General features: G+C 40.7%; 1 protein-coding gene across 2 annotated transcripts in view; it reads right to left on the minus strand.

Annotated features, from left to right (window-relative positions):
- SPAG16 (sperm associated antigen 16) overlaps positions 1-18,188 on the minus strand; it is a 375,678-nt gene that overhangs the window by 182,169 nt on the left and 175,321 nt on the right. For both annotated transcript variants that reach the window (XM_059476201.1, XM_059476200.1), the window contains exon 11: positions 15,658-15,801. In XM_059476201.1, the coding sequence (XP_059332184.1) occupies positions 15,658-15,801 (144 nt within the window). The remainder of the gene's footprint in view (positions 1-15,657; positions 15,802-18,188) is intronic.

The raw sequence follows: 18,188 nt of genomic DNA on the forward strand, positions 1-18,188 counted from the left end.
CCAGCTGTCAGAAATGTGGTGTTTTTGTAAAGAAGCAGCACCTTTGTGCATGGTGCTCTGTGGATCCCAAACAGTTGGGTTTGTAGGGTCTTGTGTGGCTTGGTTTTGGGGGTTTTCTGTTTGTACTTTCTAGCAGACCAAAGGACTATATGGATGAAACATGCTTGTATTGAATAAAATATTTGTCTAGAAGAATCTTTCCAAAACTCTAGGCAATGGAGAGCCCATGGCACCCATAACCCCTGTCTTGCCTCCATAGATAGACCATTTTTAAAACCACGAAATGCACATAAAGTTCTACCTTTCTGGTATTTCTGGTATTCCTAACTGATACTGTAAACCTGCTCTTCCAGAAACAATTAGAGTGGAAACAACTTTGGAAACATTAATTCCACCTTCCACAAAAAGGGGTGGAACATTAACTTCTCAAGCCTTAAATTTTTCCTCCCCATATATTCTAAACACACATTTCTTTTCATTACACATTCCTGCTCCTTCCAGCTTCACTGTTCTCACTACAAAGACACCTCTCCATTAACACTTCCCAAGTTGTAGACACATTAATAATTAAAACTCATATTCAGCAACAACATGAGCCTTTGGCACAGAGTCACTTTACAGCATTTCAGGAGGGTGAGTGCCTCTGTGGAGTGCCAGTCAGATGAAGGCAACAGCTACACCAACAGTGCTCCCCTGTAAATGTGTCACTCCTAACACCAACAGCCAAAGTGCAAATATTGCTCCTGCTTCAAATATTTCTGGACAAGGGACTGAGGTCTGGATCTCAGGCTGCTCCAGGGATAGTTCATGTTCCCTCTGAAGACCCTGTGGCCAACAACAGTTCTCAAAGCAAAACTAAGTCAAACACAACCTGGGTTCAAGATTTTTGTCCTAAAAAAGCTGCAGCGAGAGGCAGCATCTGACTGGAGCTTAAACAATGCAAGTGATGCCTCAGGTTTAGCTTTTATATTTTTCACATTCTGTGCTGCTTTAGTATGTGGGTCTCAGCTTCATATAAGGAGATGGTGAGCTCTCTTCCCAGAGCAGGGAGACAAAACAATTCCTTCTCTAGCTGGGGACCAAGGACAAATGATCCAAATCTCAGGCCCAAGAGCATAAACAACGTGGGATGAAGAGAGAAAAGCAAGAAGGATGGAACTTCATAACCTAAAGCTGTAATTAGACAATTAAACTCCAGTATGCAAATGGACCAGAAATTATAAAAGTGTGAGACTCTGTGACCAGTTGTCCATTTTGTGACCATTTTGGGTTCAGCCCAGCTCAGCCCTGGCTGGGCTGTTGTGCTGCCCAAGGTGGATCCATTGAGGCCTTTTAATAAATCCCTGCTTTATTCTTTAGCTCTGTCCAGCCTGTGTTCTAGGCCAGCCTTCACAAGGCATCAGAAGCCTCAGCAACACAACAGCAAATCTTAAACATACAGTCCAAAACATCACAGGGGTAAGGGTCTTTCACCATGACATTGAAAAACACTTCAAAATCAATATTCCAATCAGTTAATTGGAAAAATGATGTCTCTTATTTACCTCTGTTCATGCAATTATTCTAAAGCAAAATTCTAAAAGCCTCTATGTTATTTGCAATATCAGCACAGGTTGACAGTAGGCACGGTAAAGTACAAGGGAAGAACTGCAAATGCTGCTAAAGTTTACTTGAATTTTGGTGACATTTTCTGCCAGGTCGGAGAGGGAAGATAAAGAAAGAAAATGCCTAGGAAAAAAAGTTATTCCATGAAGCACAGAACTAATCAACACTGAGTGCCTATGGAAGCATCTTTTGCCTACTTCCTTCATCATCTTAGCTATTGATGAAATAAATATATCAAGAATTGATTGATTCTTTAGAGTTCTGTCATTGAATTTTGGCCAGAATTACCCTGTGAGTTAAAAGTTACCAGAGAGAGTGCAAGAGACCATAAGGAACATGTGCAAGGGGGTTGGGGGAAATACATCCTTGTAAACCTAATTTACTTGGAAACAGGGTAAAATCAGGAATCCAGACAAGTACACGTAGGAAAGCAGACATCTACTAATGGAGTCCCACCTTGGGATACAACAGCTGTATTTAAAAATTCCATTTTCCAGTTGGTGCTGAAAACAATGTAAGGGATGGAAATGCCAAACATCAGTTTAGCTCTGCAGCTGTTGCAACTCTTCTTTATTCTCCTGCTTTGTCACTGCCCTGCATTTTCCTCTCACCAGAGAAGGTGGAAATTGGGCTGAATTTAAAAAATGTTGGAGTCAATTTACAACTTAAGAAGTTCCCATTAAAATGATTGGAAAGACAATGGGTGATTTTGTGCCTCACCAGACAGGATGCTTGCACACTTCCTCTATAAAGGGTGATGTGGATTCAACTCTCTGTGGGTCCAAAGAAAGATGGGACAAAGACATGGAAGAGGAATTCACCAGGGATTACATGGAAACAGCATCTGGCTCAAAGTACTTTGAAACAAGAAGGAGAGTCCAGGGGAGTACTAAGACCAAACCTCACCAATGCCTTTCCTATTCTTAGCTATTCTGAGGCATGCCCTGATACTTACTGCTGGGAACTGGATGATGGTCCAGAAAATTCTGGCATGGAGAGCCATCCTTATGGTCTTCGTCTGTGTTTGAACAAAACACTCAGCAGCAAAGATTTTGTTTCTAAGATTTTCTGACCTTGAAACAGACTTCAGATATAGTTCACTTTTCTGTTGCTGGAGTTCTAAGACTCATTAATTATTTACAGTGACACTTCTTATTAAGAACCCCTAGGTTTTTTTTGGATCCGTGGTTCGTTTTGGGTGTTGCTTTAATTATCCTGGTGGTCTATGTGTCTAAGACACATTTTATGTAGTAATTGTAATATGTTTCATCCTTCAGAATATTCTTAAGCCAAATTTTCCTCACTTTATTAATAGATATGAAATGTCATTTTTACAGAAGGTGAATGCTAGAATACTCAGCAGCAGAAATACAAAAATACCTTTTCTTTTCTCATTTATCATCGAAGGTGAGGAGGAAAAAAATTAAATTTCAAAAACACAAAATCAATTATAAACTGCCATTCTACAAGCCAAGGAAAGCCTTCCAAAGGCAGGAAGCAGAGCAGTACCCAGCAGATGGTGGATGGCACATGGACACATGGCTTTTTGTAAGGGAAGGAAAACACAACCATCCTGCAAAATCTTTTGCCATGAGGCTATTGGCTGGAAATCCCCAGAATCCTGTCAAAGTGTACCGTGCCAAGTGCAAAACTTGAGGCAATTTTTCACTCCACTTTACCTAATTGGGAGATCTTTCTGTGCCATTTCCTGCTCATACGCTGACCTGTGCCAGGAGAAGCGTTTCCCCTCGTGCTGCCTGGCTGGCAGCTGGCTGTGACAGCAAGGGCAAACAGCAAAGCAAGGTATTGGCACCAAACTGCTTCTGGACAGACTGACACCGGGACTAGGCATCACACGAGCAGCAAACTTCTGTTTGAATGAAGTTCATCTTCTCCATGTAAACTTCCTCAAGGCTACTTCCACTTGAAGAGTGACAGGTTCACCTCTGCAAACTTTTAAATACAATGTGCTCCTAACTACCAGGAAGAGTCCTGGTATGGGATGGGTGAACTCCAAGGTAACAAATTCATGCCATTTATCAACAAATTTCAATTTAGCAAGTCCTCCATACTTAAAACCATCTTTCCTTTCTGACCTGAGTACTGGTACCAAAGCTGCTGTGTGAGCAATCCTGTTTCACCTGAGGCCTTTCCCACTGCTCTTACCTGCACATCTTCCTGTGCCCAAGTATCCCTTTTTCCCCAAGTGCTAGCCCACTCTAAACACAGCCTATAGTTCTACATTCATAGGATCATTATAGATTTTTAATAATTTTTTTTAACATGACTTTTTGTTACAATAATTTGGTGTAAGTTAAAGTCTTTCTGTACACTGTTAAATTTTTAAAATAATGTATTTAGCCCACATAAAATCATGCATAGTACCAATCAATATCCATGACATACATTAAACAGTGAGCCATTACAGTGTGATACTTCATCTCAACACCCATCCCATCCAGTCTGGTCATTTTTCCTCCACTGGAATGACTCCAAATCCTCAAATTGTAATGAAGGGCTGATGAAGTAGGGAAAAATGTAGTTTGGAAGGAGTTCAGATCCATGAATTCCATGTACAGAACAGATTTATGACCTATATTAACAGTGATAATCCTGTGTCTCGGTTCCTCTGAAATGCAAAGTTGTGACTCAGTCGTTTTAAATCCATTATCATCCCCCTGTGGTGGTCCAGGGATGTCTAATCACAATCAATAGCCACTAATGAACCACAGTCATTAATCCCATTTGCATGTTTGTATAAAGCATCATTTTTAAGCTGCATATTCATATGCAGAGAGAGTTCAGTGAGTGCACAGAGATTTTGCAGCCAGTGGAAAGTTCTGCACTGGGATTTGAACATTCCCAGCCCCCTGGAAGGATATTTAACTCACTCTGTGTAACGATCCTGGCAGTGAAGGCCAAGAAAACACACAGGACAGTGCATGAGCCCAGTGTTTGTACTTGGGGCAGGTGATGAGCTCACTGAGTCATGCCCTGGGGATACAGGGACACAGCTTGAGGATGGGGAGTGAGTTAATGGAGACAGTGATCAATAAAAATCTAACTGCAAGAGTGGAGGAGGAATGGAAATGCTGAACATGAGCAGAATCCTGGGCTGATACAAGAGAAAGCAGAATAGCAAAGTGAATATAAATTTCTACCCTTTCTCTGAAAGGCTTTGTATGAAAACTGAGCTTTCATCCACGAGGCCTTGCAGCCTAAACACTGACTGCTCAAGAGAGGGGACACCAGAAATCCCTTCAAACACAACAACTCGCACAGGTAATCTAAACCACAGACACAAACACCGTGGCCTTCTCCCTCTGATCCCCACTTGTTTTATATACACTACCCAGACACAAAGACAGTAATTACCACAAAATAAGAACTTGGTTCCACATCCACATTTCTCAACAGTCAAACAAGTCCTGATGCTCATTCCCAGCTGGGCAACTCCTCCTGCTTCCTGTGCTACTGCAACTGTTTTTGAATCTGGAATTTCCCAAATTACTGCAGCCACACAGCTTGAGGGGAAGCACAGAAACACAATAAATGACTGTGCAATTCATACCTGGAGTTTGTGCTCCAGACAAAATCTTGTAAACACTCTAAATATTTGGGGGTTATTTCCAATTCAAATATCTTAGATATTGCCTCAATTGAATTGCCATTCTCTAGTCAACTCTAACACTAATGTTTGTTATTTTAACAGCTGCACTTTAGGAAAGGCTCATTTTAACAATATAACAAACACAGATATCTCCTTCGCCACTCCACTAGAACCCTTGCAGCAGACCTGAGGGAAAATACAATTGCCTTTATTGCACAGAAGAAAGCAATAATGAACCGAGGATGTTAAAGGCATCAAGATTCTAATTGCACTCAGAGAAACATAACACAAGAGATTCTATTAAGAGAGATGTTTTGATGTGTATAACAACCCTGAACAGAGTCAGAGCAACATGGCCAGGGTCAGAGCAGTGAACTGAGACTCCCCAGCCCCAGAGAGATGGCAGCTCCCTCTGCATCTCCAGCTCTCCAGCACAAAATGCTGATGAGGCCAGAAGAAAAGCTAAACTACTCAAAATCTGAACCACCAAATTGAACAAGAGGTTTCTTTCTCACAGCCTTAATAAATGATCAGCAAAACTCAACTGCTTCTGGTGACTCACAGGCAGCAAGAGCTGCAGGAACTGAAAATCAGACAGATGTACAGAAAAAGAAACCAAGAGCTCCTTGAAGAGCAGGCAAATTTCTGCAAAACTTTCAGAGAACACACTCGTGGCTTCAGTGAAGCTGAACTAATAGGTTTAGAAATATCCCATTTTACTGATACTCTATAAAGAGATTTCAACTGCCTATTCCTCCACTCTTTCTCTATCAAAGTGGTTATCATATAGAAATTACTTTTTTTCTTTCAAGTAAACACCAAATCTAATTACCTCACAGTTGATCAGAAAGTTTCCTTGCAATTTCTAAGTCAAAACAATTACATCCAAATGGTGATTCTTAATAACTAAATGATGTTTTTTCAGAAAGAGAAATTTTAAAGAGAATGATTAAACTTCACACCTCTTTTGTGAAATTGATAATCACAGTATCTTTTCAACCTAATATCAGATTGCTTTAAAGCCCTCCAAATTAAATATGTCTGTTTTCAGGTGTAAAATTCAGATAATGGCAGAATGTAGCACATGAGGTCATCACTTAAGCAAAATAATACCATTTCTGTGTAAGGTAAGCATTCAGAACAATTGAAAACTATTACCTTATGGGCAAGCATAGATGATGAAGATAAGGTAATTAAATAAGAAATTAAATAATACTACACAAAGACCAGCTAACTTTCTATCCCCATTAGGATTTCTAATGCACCCAAGGTCACACATTGTGGGTATGAAGATTGAGGTTTTGTAAAGAGCCTTTACAGAGATATTCTGCATCTGTGATGGAGGGGCTGCAAATTCATCAGTAGAAATGGCTTTAGTTTATCAAGAGGATGCAATCACTGGTGTTGAAGTTCAGTGTGTTTAAAGCCACCTGTGAAAGCAACTGCAGAGTTCTTTCAGCAAAGGGCAGCATTTATGACAAAGGGTTTTCTTCCTGTAGTTATTTCAAATATACATCTGAATTGCTCAGTGGGAGGACTGCTGCTTCTGCCAAACCTTTCCTCCTTCTCCTGTCTCCAGCTGTCCTCAGCACTTCTCTCTCCTGCCACTCACTGAATTATTGTAATGGAGATATTATTAGTGAATCACTACCTTGGAGTGGTCACTGTTTTCATTCCTTGTATAAGAAACACAAGCCAAAGGTAGTTTTTCATGGATGAAAAGTGAATCCTATTCAGTAACCACACTATGGAATTGCACACTGTTTGCTTTCTAAAATCAATATAATGAAAGACTCTCCAGGTTCCATGCAATAGGAACATTCTTTGGTCCTTTTATTGATGGGGAAAACTACTTCTGTAGAGCAGAGGTAAGAGGTAACAGCCTTGGAGAACATGAATGGCCTAATTATGAATGTATCTGGAGGCAAACCTTCCAGATGGCATGTGGGCTGCCACTACAACCACCTCAGAGACAGAAGATGAGAAGCACTGGGGTAAAGCAGGCAACTGAGGATTTGGCAACAAAGAAAATCTCCAGAAGTTTGGACATCTGCTGGGAGCCCTAGCCTGTGTGAGGAAATTCTCCTCAGAAAAAAGCCAAATACTGAACAACAAATCAGGATCTAAATCTGTAGCAAAGTTCCAATTGTCATCAGCCCATGTTTTCATGCTTTTCAGCACTGCAGAACTGAGCTCTCCAAAGAAACTAAAAATGAGATACAAATGAGATTCAGTTTTTTCTTGAAATAGATACTCACCAATAGTTAACAGAGCTCTTTGAAATGAAAACATACTTTATGTATATATTTACATCTCAAAACTCCACAGAGAATAACCAACAGTGCCACATGCCAGAAGAGATTAGAATGGGTAGAAACATTTGGCTTTTGGGAGTGGGTGGAAGGGGAAAAATTTTAATCAAATCCATTACCTGGTTATTGATTTCTCTTTGCCAGACTGATCCTGTAGAATACTTATAAAGCCTTTGACATTGAGACGTTTGGCCAAAAATATTGGATTAGACTAAGCAAAAGCTGAGCTTCTCATGTAATCTCTCATATTTCATTTATATGTGATTTATTCCTTTGTCCAGCAGAGGCTTTTTATTGATAAAAATAATGAGATTGAGAATCCCAAAGGAAATCTAATGCCCACCCACACATGTTTGTGAGGTAAAAATAGCAGGCTTTGTAAGCTTGAGAGAGAATGATGTTATGTTGAAATTGTTTCCTTGTATAAAACGTATGAAGCTTATAAAAGATTTTGAAATAAATAAAGCTACTTTTGAAATTAAAATTTTGCTATACTTGAAAACACCAAGCACACAGTGAATACTGTACTCTGGGGAACTGAATGAAAGATTTCTGAAATAGTTTTTTTTCCTTGCAGAATAAATGAATACAACTTTTTTTTTTCTTTTGGCTCCTGTATTAGCTCAGTTTGATAAAACACTTTAACAGATGTCTTGACTGCTAAATATGATGTGTTACATAAAGCCAGTTAGATGACTGAAAATTAATCGTACCACTCAAAAGAAGTTTCTTACCACTGGCAAATTTAGTATGTAATCTGGTAACTAAAGGCTTTATTGAACTATACAGGAATTCAACGTCCTCTAAAAAATTAAATCATTATGCCTTTTCATGAAATAAGTGTTCAAAAGTCCTAAGTAGAACATACAGACTATCTCACGTTTCTTTCATAGCTATCAATAGTAGTAAAAGGATAAATAAAACCCATCTGTTTCTGCAGTGAGACCTGAATGAGGTTTTAAAGACTATTTCAAAGCACAAATCAAAATAATTCTATTCCACAGATAGCCAACAGAGACCTTTGTGATTAACCTGAGCCTTACAACTCTTTTTTAACTTAATGCTTAGAGGGGAGTTGGTGGCTTTCAAGTCTCAGCCTTGTTTAATGTATAGTGTGAAACTCAGCATTCACAACCCCAAAGCCAGCAGAGGAAGTGTTCTGTAGCTCACTGTCCATGGACCTTTTATTATCAGTAATCTCCAAATCTCTTCCCTGGGAGGACTGTTGCTCTGGCTGGCTCAGTGGCCAGGCAGGAGGGTGAAGCTGACATTCCCTTCCTCCTCCTCCTCCTCCTCGTCCTCCCTGGCTCCCAGGTGTGCACAGCAGCTCCTGAGCAGCCTCTCCCACCAGGGCCAGTCCTGCCTTGCTTCAGTTCCTCACTCTCCAGCTAAAAGGTGCAATTAATGGAACCCTGTAATGTAAACTCTGCTCATGAAACCACTTCCAAGATTTCTGTGCTGTCCATCATGAATCCAGCAGCTCCCTGAGAGTGCAGACAGAACCTATCCCTGGGATGTGCTGCACATCTCCTGCCCACTCGGGCAGCTCATGCTCAGAACTCAACCCCTCCAAAGGGCATTGCAGAGCCACACAGTGCCTGCCCAGGGAATTACCTGTGAGGTCCAGGGGTTGTGGAAATGGTGTGGGATTGGGCAGTAATCCCATAAAGGTGCACAAACTCTTAACACCACTGGAAAAGCAATGTGGAGCACAACAAACAGGATGGTCCCTGAGCACATCACTGCAGAAACTATTTCATAACAGGGTTTGAAATGGTCCCTGAATTTCCAGCCTGCTCATCTCCAGGAGCTTCTTTTGGTTCTGCTGGCTTACATGTACAGTGTCACCTTGGTGTGACTGCTGACCCAGCCTGGGCAGTGCCTCTGAAGGAAGGGTGATAAAAACCAACACTTGAAAATCACTGGCTCCAAACCTCTCTTAATTTCTTCCTGGGGACAGATTTTTTGCAGACCCCAAAAGAATATGTGAAGGTCTCTTCTAAGAGAGAGCCTGCAGTAGCATAGTCAAATCCCACTGCTTAATGCTAAATTACAGTTTCCATGCAGACAAATGCTGCTGCATTTCACTAAAACAAACAAACATTAGATTGTAGCAACATCCTGTAGATCCTGGAATCATAACTTCAGCAGTGACTGTTTGTTCTCTAAGTCCCCCTAGTTCCACCAAACAACTACAGCATCAAATCTTGGAAGCCAAAACATTAAACAAAATGGCATCATAGATAATTCCTGCTTCTTTTCATAGAAATAAAAATGAATCGAAGAATGGCATTAGGAATTTTTCAAGTACAAGGAGAAATACATTTGATGTTAGTGGAATGTTTTAAATTATCTTGCTACTGTGACTAAAGAACCTACTCTTCTCTGTATGTCATTAAGTGCTTTTCATTTGCTGAGGCTTTGTGGGTCCTGTACCATCTTAGCTATTTAAATGATATTATTTGTAATTTGTAACTAAGAAAGCAGTAATTTATCTTTAGTACCAGATTTTGTGTGATTCTCTTCATACCCTGCAGATGTTTCTCACCACACACTGCTAGCAGAGGACATTATGACTGTCAAGAAGATTGGTGTGGATTGATGCTTCAGCAGCTCCCAGGACTGGGACACTCCTGAGCAGCACAGTCTGTGGGGAGCCAAGAGCAGCAGGGGTGGGGGATGAATAAAGCAGCACACCTTGTAATTCACCTTGATAATCAAAGCACTTGGGGCTCCCAAACTACAAAGGCACGTCCACTGAGAAATTCACAAGTGGTGCCTGGACCTGCCAAGCTGTCAAGCCTGATTTTTGCTCCTCAGTGTTTCCCTCCAAGCACAGAGTCCTGTGAGATGCAGTGAGCAAGGAGCAGTGTCAGCCTGTGCCTGCTGCCTCAGAACATCTGAGCCTGCCTGGATCAAACCCAGCTGCCTCTCCTTTCTGGGACTGCCCTCCCTCCCATCACTCCTCAGAGGTTTCTCCATTCCTGTTCTGCTGGGCTTTTCAGTGCCTTCCTCCATTCCTGTTCTGCTGGGCTTTTCAATCTCTCCTTTTTCCACACAAAGTCATCTCTGGAGAGCTTCTTCACAAATGATACAATCAAAAAAGAAATTAAAATAATGTAAAAAAAATTAAAATTAGGGGCTTACCCGAGTAAGAATTAATTTCACTTTCAAAGTTTATTCTGACTTCAATTCTGCTCAGGAATTTACTTTTTAAGAGGATTTTATAAAAAAAAAAATTCTGAGAATTTTTGTATGATGAGAAAATAACTTCCACTATGATAGAGTCTTACATATACAATTTTGTATTTATCAGACACTGCTCTTGAAAACTTTGAGCAAATATCATTATTCTGGTTCTTTTTCCCCACTCTGGATTGTCAGCAACATTTTGGACTTGGTCTTGAGCACTTGAACAGAGCTCAGTTACCCAGAGCCTGCTACAGAAATGCCCTAAAATCTTGAGTGAATTCAAGCCCACCTGGAGCTGCATTCCCTCCACAGCTCATTCAATCTCTCTCCAATTCCTCACATCCTTCTTCCACAGATTCTGCTAATTCTCTCTCTACAGGGTTGTCTTTCTCCTATATCCATGTACAGGTTTCATCTGAGTAACATAAGCTCCTCCAGCTTTGAGAAATACCACCCAGACATATATAAATACTTATGCTCTGGAGAACATGGATTTTTATTTCATCTTTCCCTTGCTTCCCCTCATTGGCAACTTCTTCAAGGGTATCAAACATTACATGCCTTTATCTGCATGTTTGGTGCATGAACATACTTATTCTACCTTTCCTTTTGTTTTTTCTACTAATTACTAACTGCCTACATGTTTCCCAACAGCAACAGGACTTACTTTTACCTGTGTGGATTCTCTCTAAGTGCTGTGGCAATTTTTATATAATAATAATAAATCGATAACAGTTTTGATTTCTTTCCTCAGGAACTTAGGAACACCAGAAACTCTTCTTCTTTTTTAGGAGAACAGGACATTACAAAGGAGTTGACAATCTGACAACTTTCAATGCAAGTTTTAAATAGCTTCAAGAACCTACAGTTTGTACTTCAATTCAGAAATTCATTTTATTCCACAGAACCAGACAATATTTGCATTAAAAGGGCTACAAACATTTTAGAAGAGTTGACTTGATTAATATTTATGAATATATTAAGGACATTACATATTATACTAGCCCACATGCAGGGCAAGAATATAATATTTTACTGTTCACTGGGATTTATCAGACATTAACACACACTTCTGCTATGCTGCAGAGCTTAATTCTTTAGCCACCCAGGAAGGTTAGCAACAAAGATAAATAAATCTAGTACCTGCCATGAAATACCTTTGTGTAATTAGAGTATGGTCCTTAGAGGTACAGCATTAACATCCTCAACTTATCCTGGAAATTGGCAGAAGATGGAGATTTTTGTTTGCTATTTCAAATATCTGAGTCACCTGGCACACACAGGTGCATGACACAGCTCTTCCCCAGCTCTCCAGATTCCAACCACAAAACCTCTGCGTGTCTGTGACAGCAGTCATTCTCATTCCCTCATTCCTTCACATCTAGGAAAGCCACACTGAAAAACAATAAATTTTTCAACAGTGACAGGAGCTTGAAACAGCTAATTCATCTGCAAAGCAGTGTTCAGCCAGACCAGAGTAAAAACACTGGTTTTTTTTGAAGTTTGACCAGGTGTCACCTGAGTTTCAAAGAAGGAAGCACTGTTCTCCTCCCTCCTCCCAGCTGCAGATGACAGGAGCTGTTTGAAGTTTTACTTTTATTTTAAAAGCTCAAGGCAATGCTTTACTGTCAGATCAGCAGGGAGCTGCTCTGCTCTCCTCACATGCACAAAGCCAGGCTGCTGCCCTTCATCCCCTGTCCTGGGAGCCACTGCAGGGAGAACACACGGGGCACCCAAAGCCTTTGTGCTGCCCCAGGAGCGACACAGCAGCAGCCTTGGAGCCTCAGCACAGTGTCACCTCACCCTGCTTTGATCACAAAGGTGAAAAAGAGGTAGTTTTCAGCATAAAATCACTGTGGAATGAAGCACACTGTCAGTGGGGGCATGAGGGGAGAGACTCCTCCACCCAACAACTCTTTGCCCCTAAGGCTCTGTGATGATGCTTAAGCACACAGTCCTGGCAAAGCTCCTAAGGACAATCCTCATTTCTCTAATCCAGAGCCTAAACCACACCTTTACCTTGGTATTGCTACTTCCTGGAGACACTGAGGATATATAAACCCAACTTTGAAGCACTTTAGCTTCAAGTCTCTAGATCTTGCCAGCCACCTGGCAGCTTTACCCCTGTTTACACAGTGGTGGCACAGAGACAACCATGAGAAAGCCCCTTGCTCAAGTAATACTCTGTGAGCACATAAACCCCCAGATTTCTGGGATTTTAAGTCATTTGTATGTTCAGAAGCATCAGTGAAATGCCCATCACAGCTCCCCTCAAATCATTAGATTTTGGGTTATTATTGCAGGATGCTGTAGCAGGTGATCTGAGAGCAGACTCGTGTGCCTGCACACAGAACACTTCCCACACCAGAGGTGGAGGTTGTTCTAAACCTGATTTTACAGAGAGAGAAGAAACTCAGAGAAGTGATCTCACAGAGAACAAACAGGAAAGACTATACAACTATGGAAGTTCTACACAGGTCACCATTTAATAGCCCAGTGGCACAAAAATATTTTTCTTTTTCACTTCTGGGGTGAACATCACTGCAAATCTTTAAACAAGATTTGCAATGGAACAAAACTAGAAGTTATCTACATTTGATTCCAGAAAAAGAAAAAAAAAATCTATTAGAACTGTTCATTTTTACTTAATTGGTTTTCCTTCCGAGAAAAACAGATATATAAAAGTTTCTTATCTAAAAAAAAATTTAAAAAATTAAAGTATGATTAAATGTATTCTGCCACATTATGTATTTTATGCAGTAACAGAAGACAATATTTTAACAGCACTGCTTTTGAATCACTCCAGAGCATTCAGCAGGAGTCAATTTATACTGCAAGAGAATAATGATGTACCTCAACTCATTTTAATTTCAATAATTGAATGAGAAATAGGAAAGCCTATTGAAAGGACTGTATTCTGGTCAAAGACTAAAGAGAAAATAGTTCTGAGTCTCTGAGTCAGCGGGTGTCATGGTAACAATGCATTATCGAAATCTGATTAGTATGGCCAGCAGCTTTATAAATGATAACATGCTCTTCTAATTGTATTTCCCTTTCTTCCCCTGTGCTAAGTTTTACATTCACAACAGGTAAGAGGAAAAGGCAGCATTTTGTTTATCTGCAAGTTTAAACCATGTCCAGCACTAACAAACTCTGAAATCTGTCATGCAGCAATAGATAAATTTTCCTACCACCTTAAAACAAGCTTCCATTTCTCTCCTCCTGTATTATATGTAATTATTTAAGTTAAATATTGTCCTCTTCTTTTAAATGTAATCATTTCTAAGGATATACAAATGAAAAAGAGAACACAGTGAAAATACAAGCATCTTAAGAAAAAGTCTATTTTTCTTAGGAGAAAGTGATGCAAGAGAAGAGTAAATGCATGTTTAATTCATCCCAGAAAGCGTGACTCCTGCTCCTTGAGGTTTTGAAAAGAAGGAGGGGATTTTCTTGTGTTTAGAGGACTATGTCTGCCTTTGGTAGCTCATTACAAACTCAGAAATCAGGAGGAACCATGAAATTAAATAGGATACATTTCCTCCTCGTGAAGAAGAGAGCTAATATTGCTCAATAAAATAAACACAATGAAAATACAAGGTTGAAGGCTTAATAATGCTCCTTTTATAACCAAGCCTCAGGTGAATAGCCTGGCAGACCTTTATTATACTAACAGTAAAGAACTCTATTTAAAATGCTGCCTCACAAATCTGATGCAAAGTAATTTCAACATATAGAAGCTCAGCCTTATCAAATGCATTTTAGTTTTGAGAGTAAAATGGTGTCCTATTTTTCAACAGAAAGGTGAAAAAATCTACTTTGTGTTTGCCCTATTTCCATGACCCTTGTAACTTAAATATTTAATTTGTATTTTCCATGTTCACCTTCATTTATTAATTCAGCTTCAAATCCATAAGATGAAAGGGCAGGAAAGCTCATATTCTCTAGGTAAACCCAAATATTCTTAATCATATGACAAATAATGCATAATACAAGAAATCAACTTTTCAGTATTATTAATAATGGGGCTGTGTTTGCCATAGTGCATAAACAGGGAAAAAAATGAATACAGCAAGGCCTGAAAAGCTTATTACTCCTTGTTACATGCACTGCTATAGGGACAGAGTTTAAGATGTACAAAATACTAAAAGCCATCAGTCTTAAGTCAACATTGTGAGAGGCAGAGGAACATTTTATCTACATGTTTGGGAATTCAGCAGAGTGCAGGGGGAGAACACAGAGGCAGCAAAGCAGGGCAGTGGATGGAGGAGCTCCAGGAGGGAGCAGGGCCTGTAAAAGGACTTGTGGGAACCCAGAACATCCCTCTGGCTGTCCAGAACAGCCAAGACCCCTGCCAGGGGGCACAGAAGCCCTGGCACAGAGCCCAAAATGCCCCTGTGGTTTTGATTATGACCTGTGGAGCAAATTACCAACCTTAGATGAAGATGAGCAAGCCACAACAGTTTAAGCCGAATACTACTGAAGTTATCACAGGGTGAAAAAGTAGATTTTGGGGTTTTTGGTATGGGGGTTCAGGAGGCAAGATGGAGGAATCTGGGCATGTCCAGCCTTTCTCCTTCTCCTTCTTGGCCTCCATCTTCTGCTGTGATATTGGCACTTTTAGACTGGTTTAGAGTAGAAGCTCACTGTCTAACATAGGTGATATGTATTGGAAAGTAATTGTAAACATTGTACACATAGTTTTTAGTATAAAGACATAACACAGCCCTGGGGGCAGGCAGAGTGCCTGGAACTGTCTTGCTGAGCTGACCTTGGCAGGGCAGGAGAAAATTTTTTACATATAAGATACAATAAACAACCTTGAGACCTAGAAATGAAGAGCTCTGACTCATTCTTCAGGCACTCGGGCTGGGAAAAGAGACTTTGAACATTTCTGGGGTTCACTCTGAGCAGCAAAAGATGCTGAGAGGCACTGACCTGGGCCTGAAGCAGCAGCCTGAGAGCCAGTCCGTGTGTCCCTCCCCTGTCAGGAGGATGTTCCCATCGGGGAAGCCCCACGTCTTCCAGAGGTGGTCATCGCCGCCCGTCAGCACGATGTTCTTCCGGGGGTGTAAAGCCAAGCTGCAGGAGAAGAGAAAGGCAGGTCATGTTCTGTACCAGCTCCATTTCATAGGAAACACATGAGATCCATTTAACTCAGGGCAATAGCCCCAGGAGTCTGATTCTGGATGGACTGAGCAAATGGCAATGCTTTCTAAGCTCATGAGAATTCAAAATACACGGTGTGGAGATGAGCTGCTGCTGCTGGTGCTAAAGACAAAAGAACAGAACTGATTTCTATGAAACCAAAATTGTTTTCACACTCTCTTCAAGTTCCACTTAACACTCAAACAATGCTTTGAAATACTTTGGTTATGTTCTGACAAACATGCAGAGGGTAACAAGCTGCACCAACATCATTAACATTCCCACTTATCCAAAATAATTCCAAAAAGCACCGATGTCAGCCCATCCCCACTCGTGCCCACAGGTGTAAAGTCTGCTACCACTGTGAAACAACTGAAATGATAATTACAGTCCAGGAGCTACAGGCATTGCCAGCACTTTAGAGCCCATTCACTGGGACTAGGTCAGAAAATTCATTTCAATTCTGTACTCAAAATGTGTTCCATGTTTTCATTTTTAATATATGGCACGCTGCGATGTAATGGAAATCATACACTTAACACGCCCGTAGACTGAAAACTCAGTTTATTTTTGATTTAGCAACTGCAGTGCAGCTCAGAATGGATCCAGGGAAAAAAATCAATCTGTTGGAAAGATAACAAGAAGAGTATTTCATATGGATTTGGTTATTTGATTTAAATCATTGTAATGCCTTACTATTTTGTTGAACATCAAAAAGTTCTAGTAGTTGATTTTAGTCCCAGGAGTGGCTTATTTAGGCAGATTAAATCTGGAGTTCAGACTCAAACTGCAGTAATGGGGAGAAGAATCACAACCTGTGTGTGCACCTATTTCAGCTGTGCATTGGGGCTGACAGGTCGGAGAGAAAAAAGCTTATTAAAGCAGAATGAGAGGAGAGAGACAGACAATGCTAAGCACCCAGATGGGGAGAAAAGGGAGGACTTAGAAGGCACAATGTCATAAAAACTTCTTTTTTATTAGCACCTTTCTCCTGCACTCAATTTTGTTTCATAAAATTCCTAAACCAGAACCACAGCATCTACTATAGTGGGAAAAATAATTCCCTCTATCAAACCCATGCTAAAAATACATTTATGTCAACTAGAATTTCATCAGAAAACATCTTTTCTTGCAGTTTAATGCCCAGCCTAGGAAGATTCCTACAGACTCATCAGTTGAATCCATCTGCTCGAGCGAGGAGCCTGGGATTTACTCATTCTCCAGTTTCTTAGAAAAAAATGCTTTCTATCTTCTCCTAAAGAGGATAAACTTCCTCTGCATTTATAGGAAAAAAGAGAAGGAGGCAATGATGCTATTTAAATTCTCCAGAGATGCACAGAGAGCAGTTGTATCACTCAGATTGGCCACAGCAGATATCTAGAAGAGCAAGGGGGGAATAGAGATAAAAGGAGAGAATTAAAGGCTGAGGGAAGGCACCAGTGGCCTGCAAATTACAGGATGAGAAGAGCTGTCCCAGAATCCCTCTGCTACAGAGACCTCTGAAGCACCAACAACCCCACTGCTGCCATCTGCATGTGCACACAGCTGACATTTTTCTCTTAACCTGCTTCAGACACTTCAGATCCCCTCCAGTTTTCCCCTCCAGATATTTCTGCTCTCAGTGGGGGCTGTTGTGAAGCCTTTCCATCAGCTCTCTTACATTCCTCCTAAAGATCTTCCTTCTCAGTTTCCAAGCTGCGTTATACAGCCTTAGATCACCTTCAGGTCACCTTCCATGCAGAGAAAATTTTACCTGGTGTGTTCCTCTAGACCCTGACTCCTCCTGAACAATCCTTACGTCCTGGCCAGGCTGCAGCTGTGCTCTCATCCATCCTCAGCTGCCAGGAACATTCTGCCTACCCTCAACCCTCCCAGTCCAGCTTCTGCAATGCCCAAACTTCTGCAGTGACCAGACATCCCTGTGGAGCTTTGGGAAAACCTATAAAGTGAATTTCATACAGAAGAAAATATCTTGCTGTCTGTATGAAGGCTGCAAATTTGTTTTTCACAGTCTTCCCTTTAAATTGCAGAGCTTTTGCAAAATGCTGCTGCTGTCCAATGTTTTTCTTCCTCCATGCCATTTTTACAGGCACACAGTGAACACCATTTAATTAACAGCAAATTTGTGACACAACTGCTGTTGAGCTGCTTCTGAGAAAGGGAAGCCCATTCATCCAAAAGGCATTCTATATGCAGCATTAATTAGGCACCCTTGTCTTCGTTTCTGGCAATCCAGCCTTGTATAGATTTTTGCTTCATCTCTGTTCACAGGGTCTAATTATTTCCAGCACAGAAGACTTTGGGTGGATTGGAATGGAAAT

Source organism: Ammospiza nelsoni, chromosome 7, assembly GCF_027579445.1.
Source record: "Ammospiza nelsoni isolate bAmmNel1 chromosome 7, bAmmNel1.pri, whole genome shotgun sequence".
Lineage (NCBI taxonomy): Eukaryota > Metazoa > Chordata > Aves > Passeriformes > Passerellidae > Ammospiza > Ammospiza nelsoni.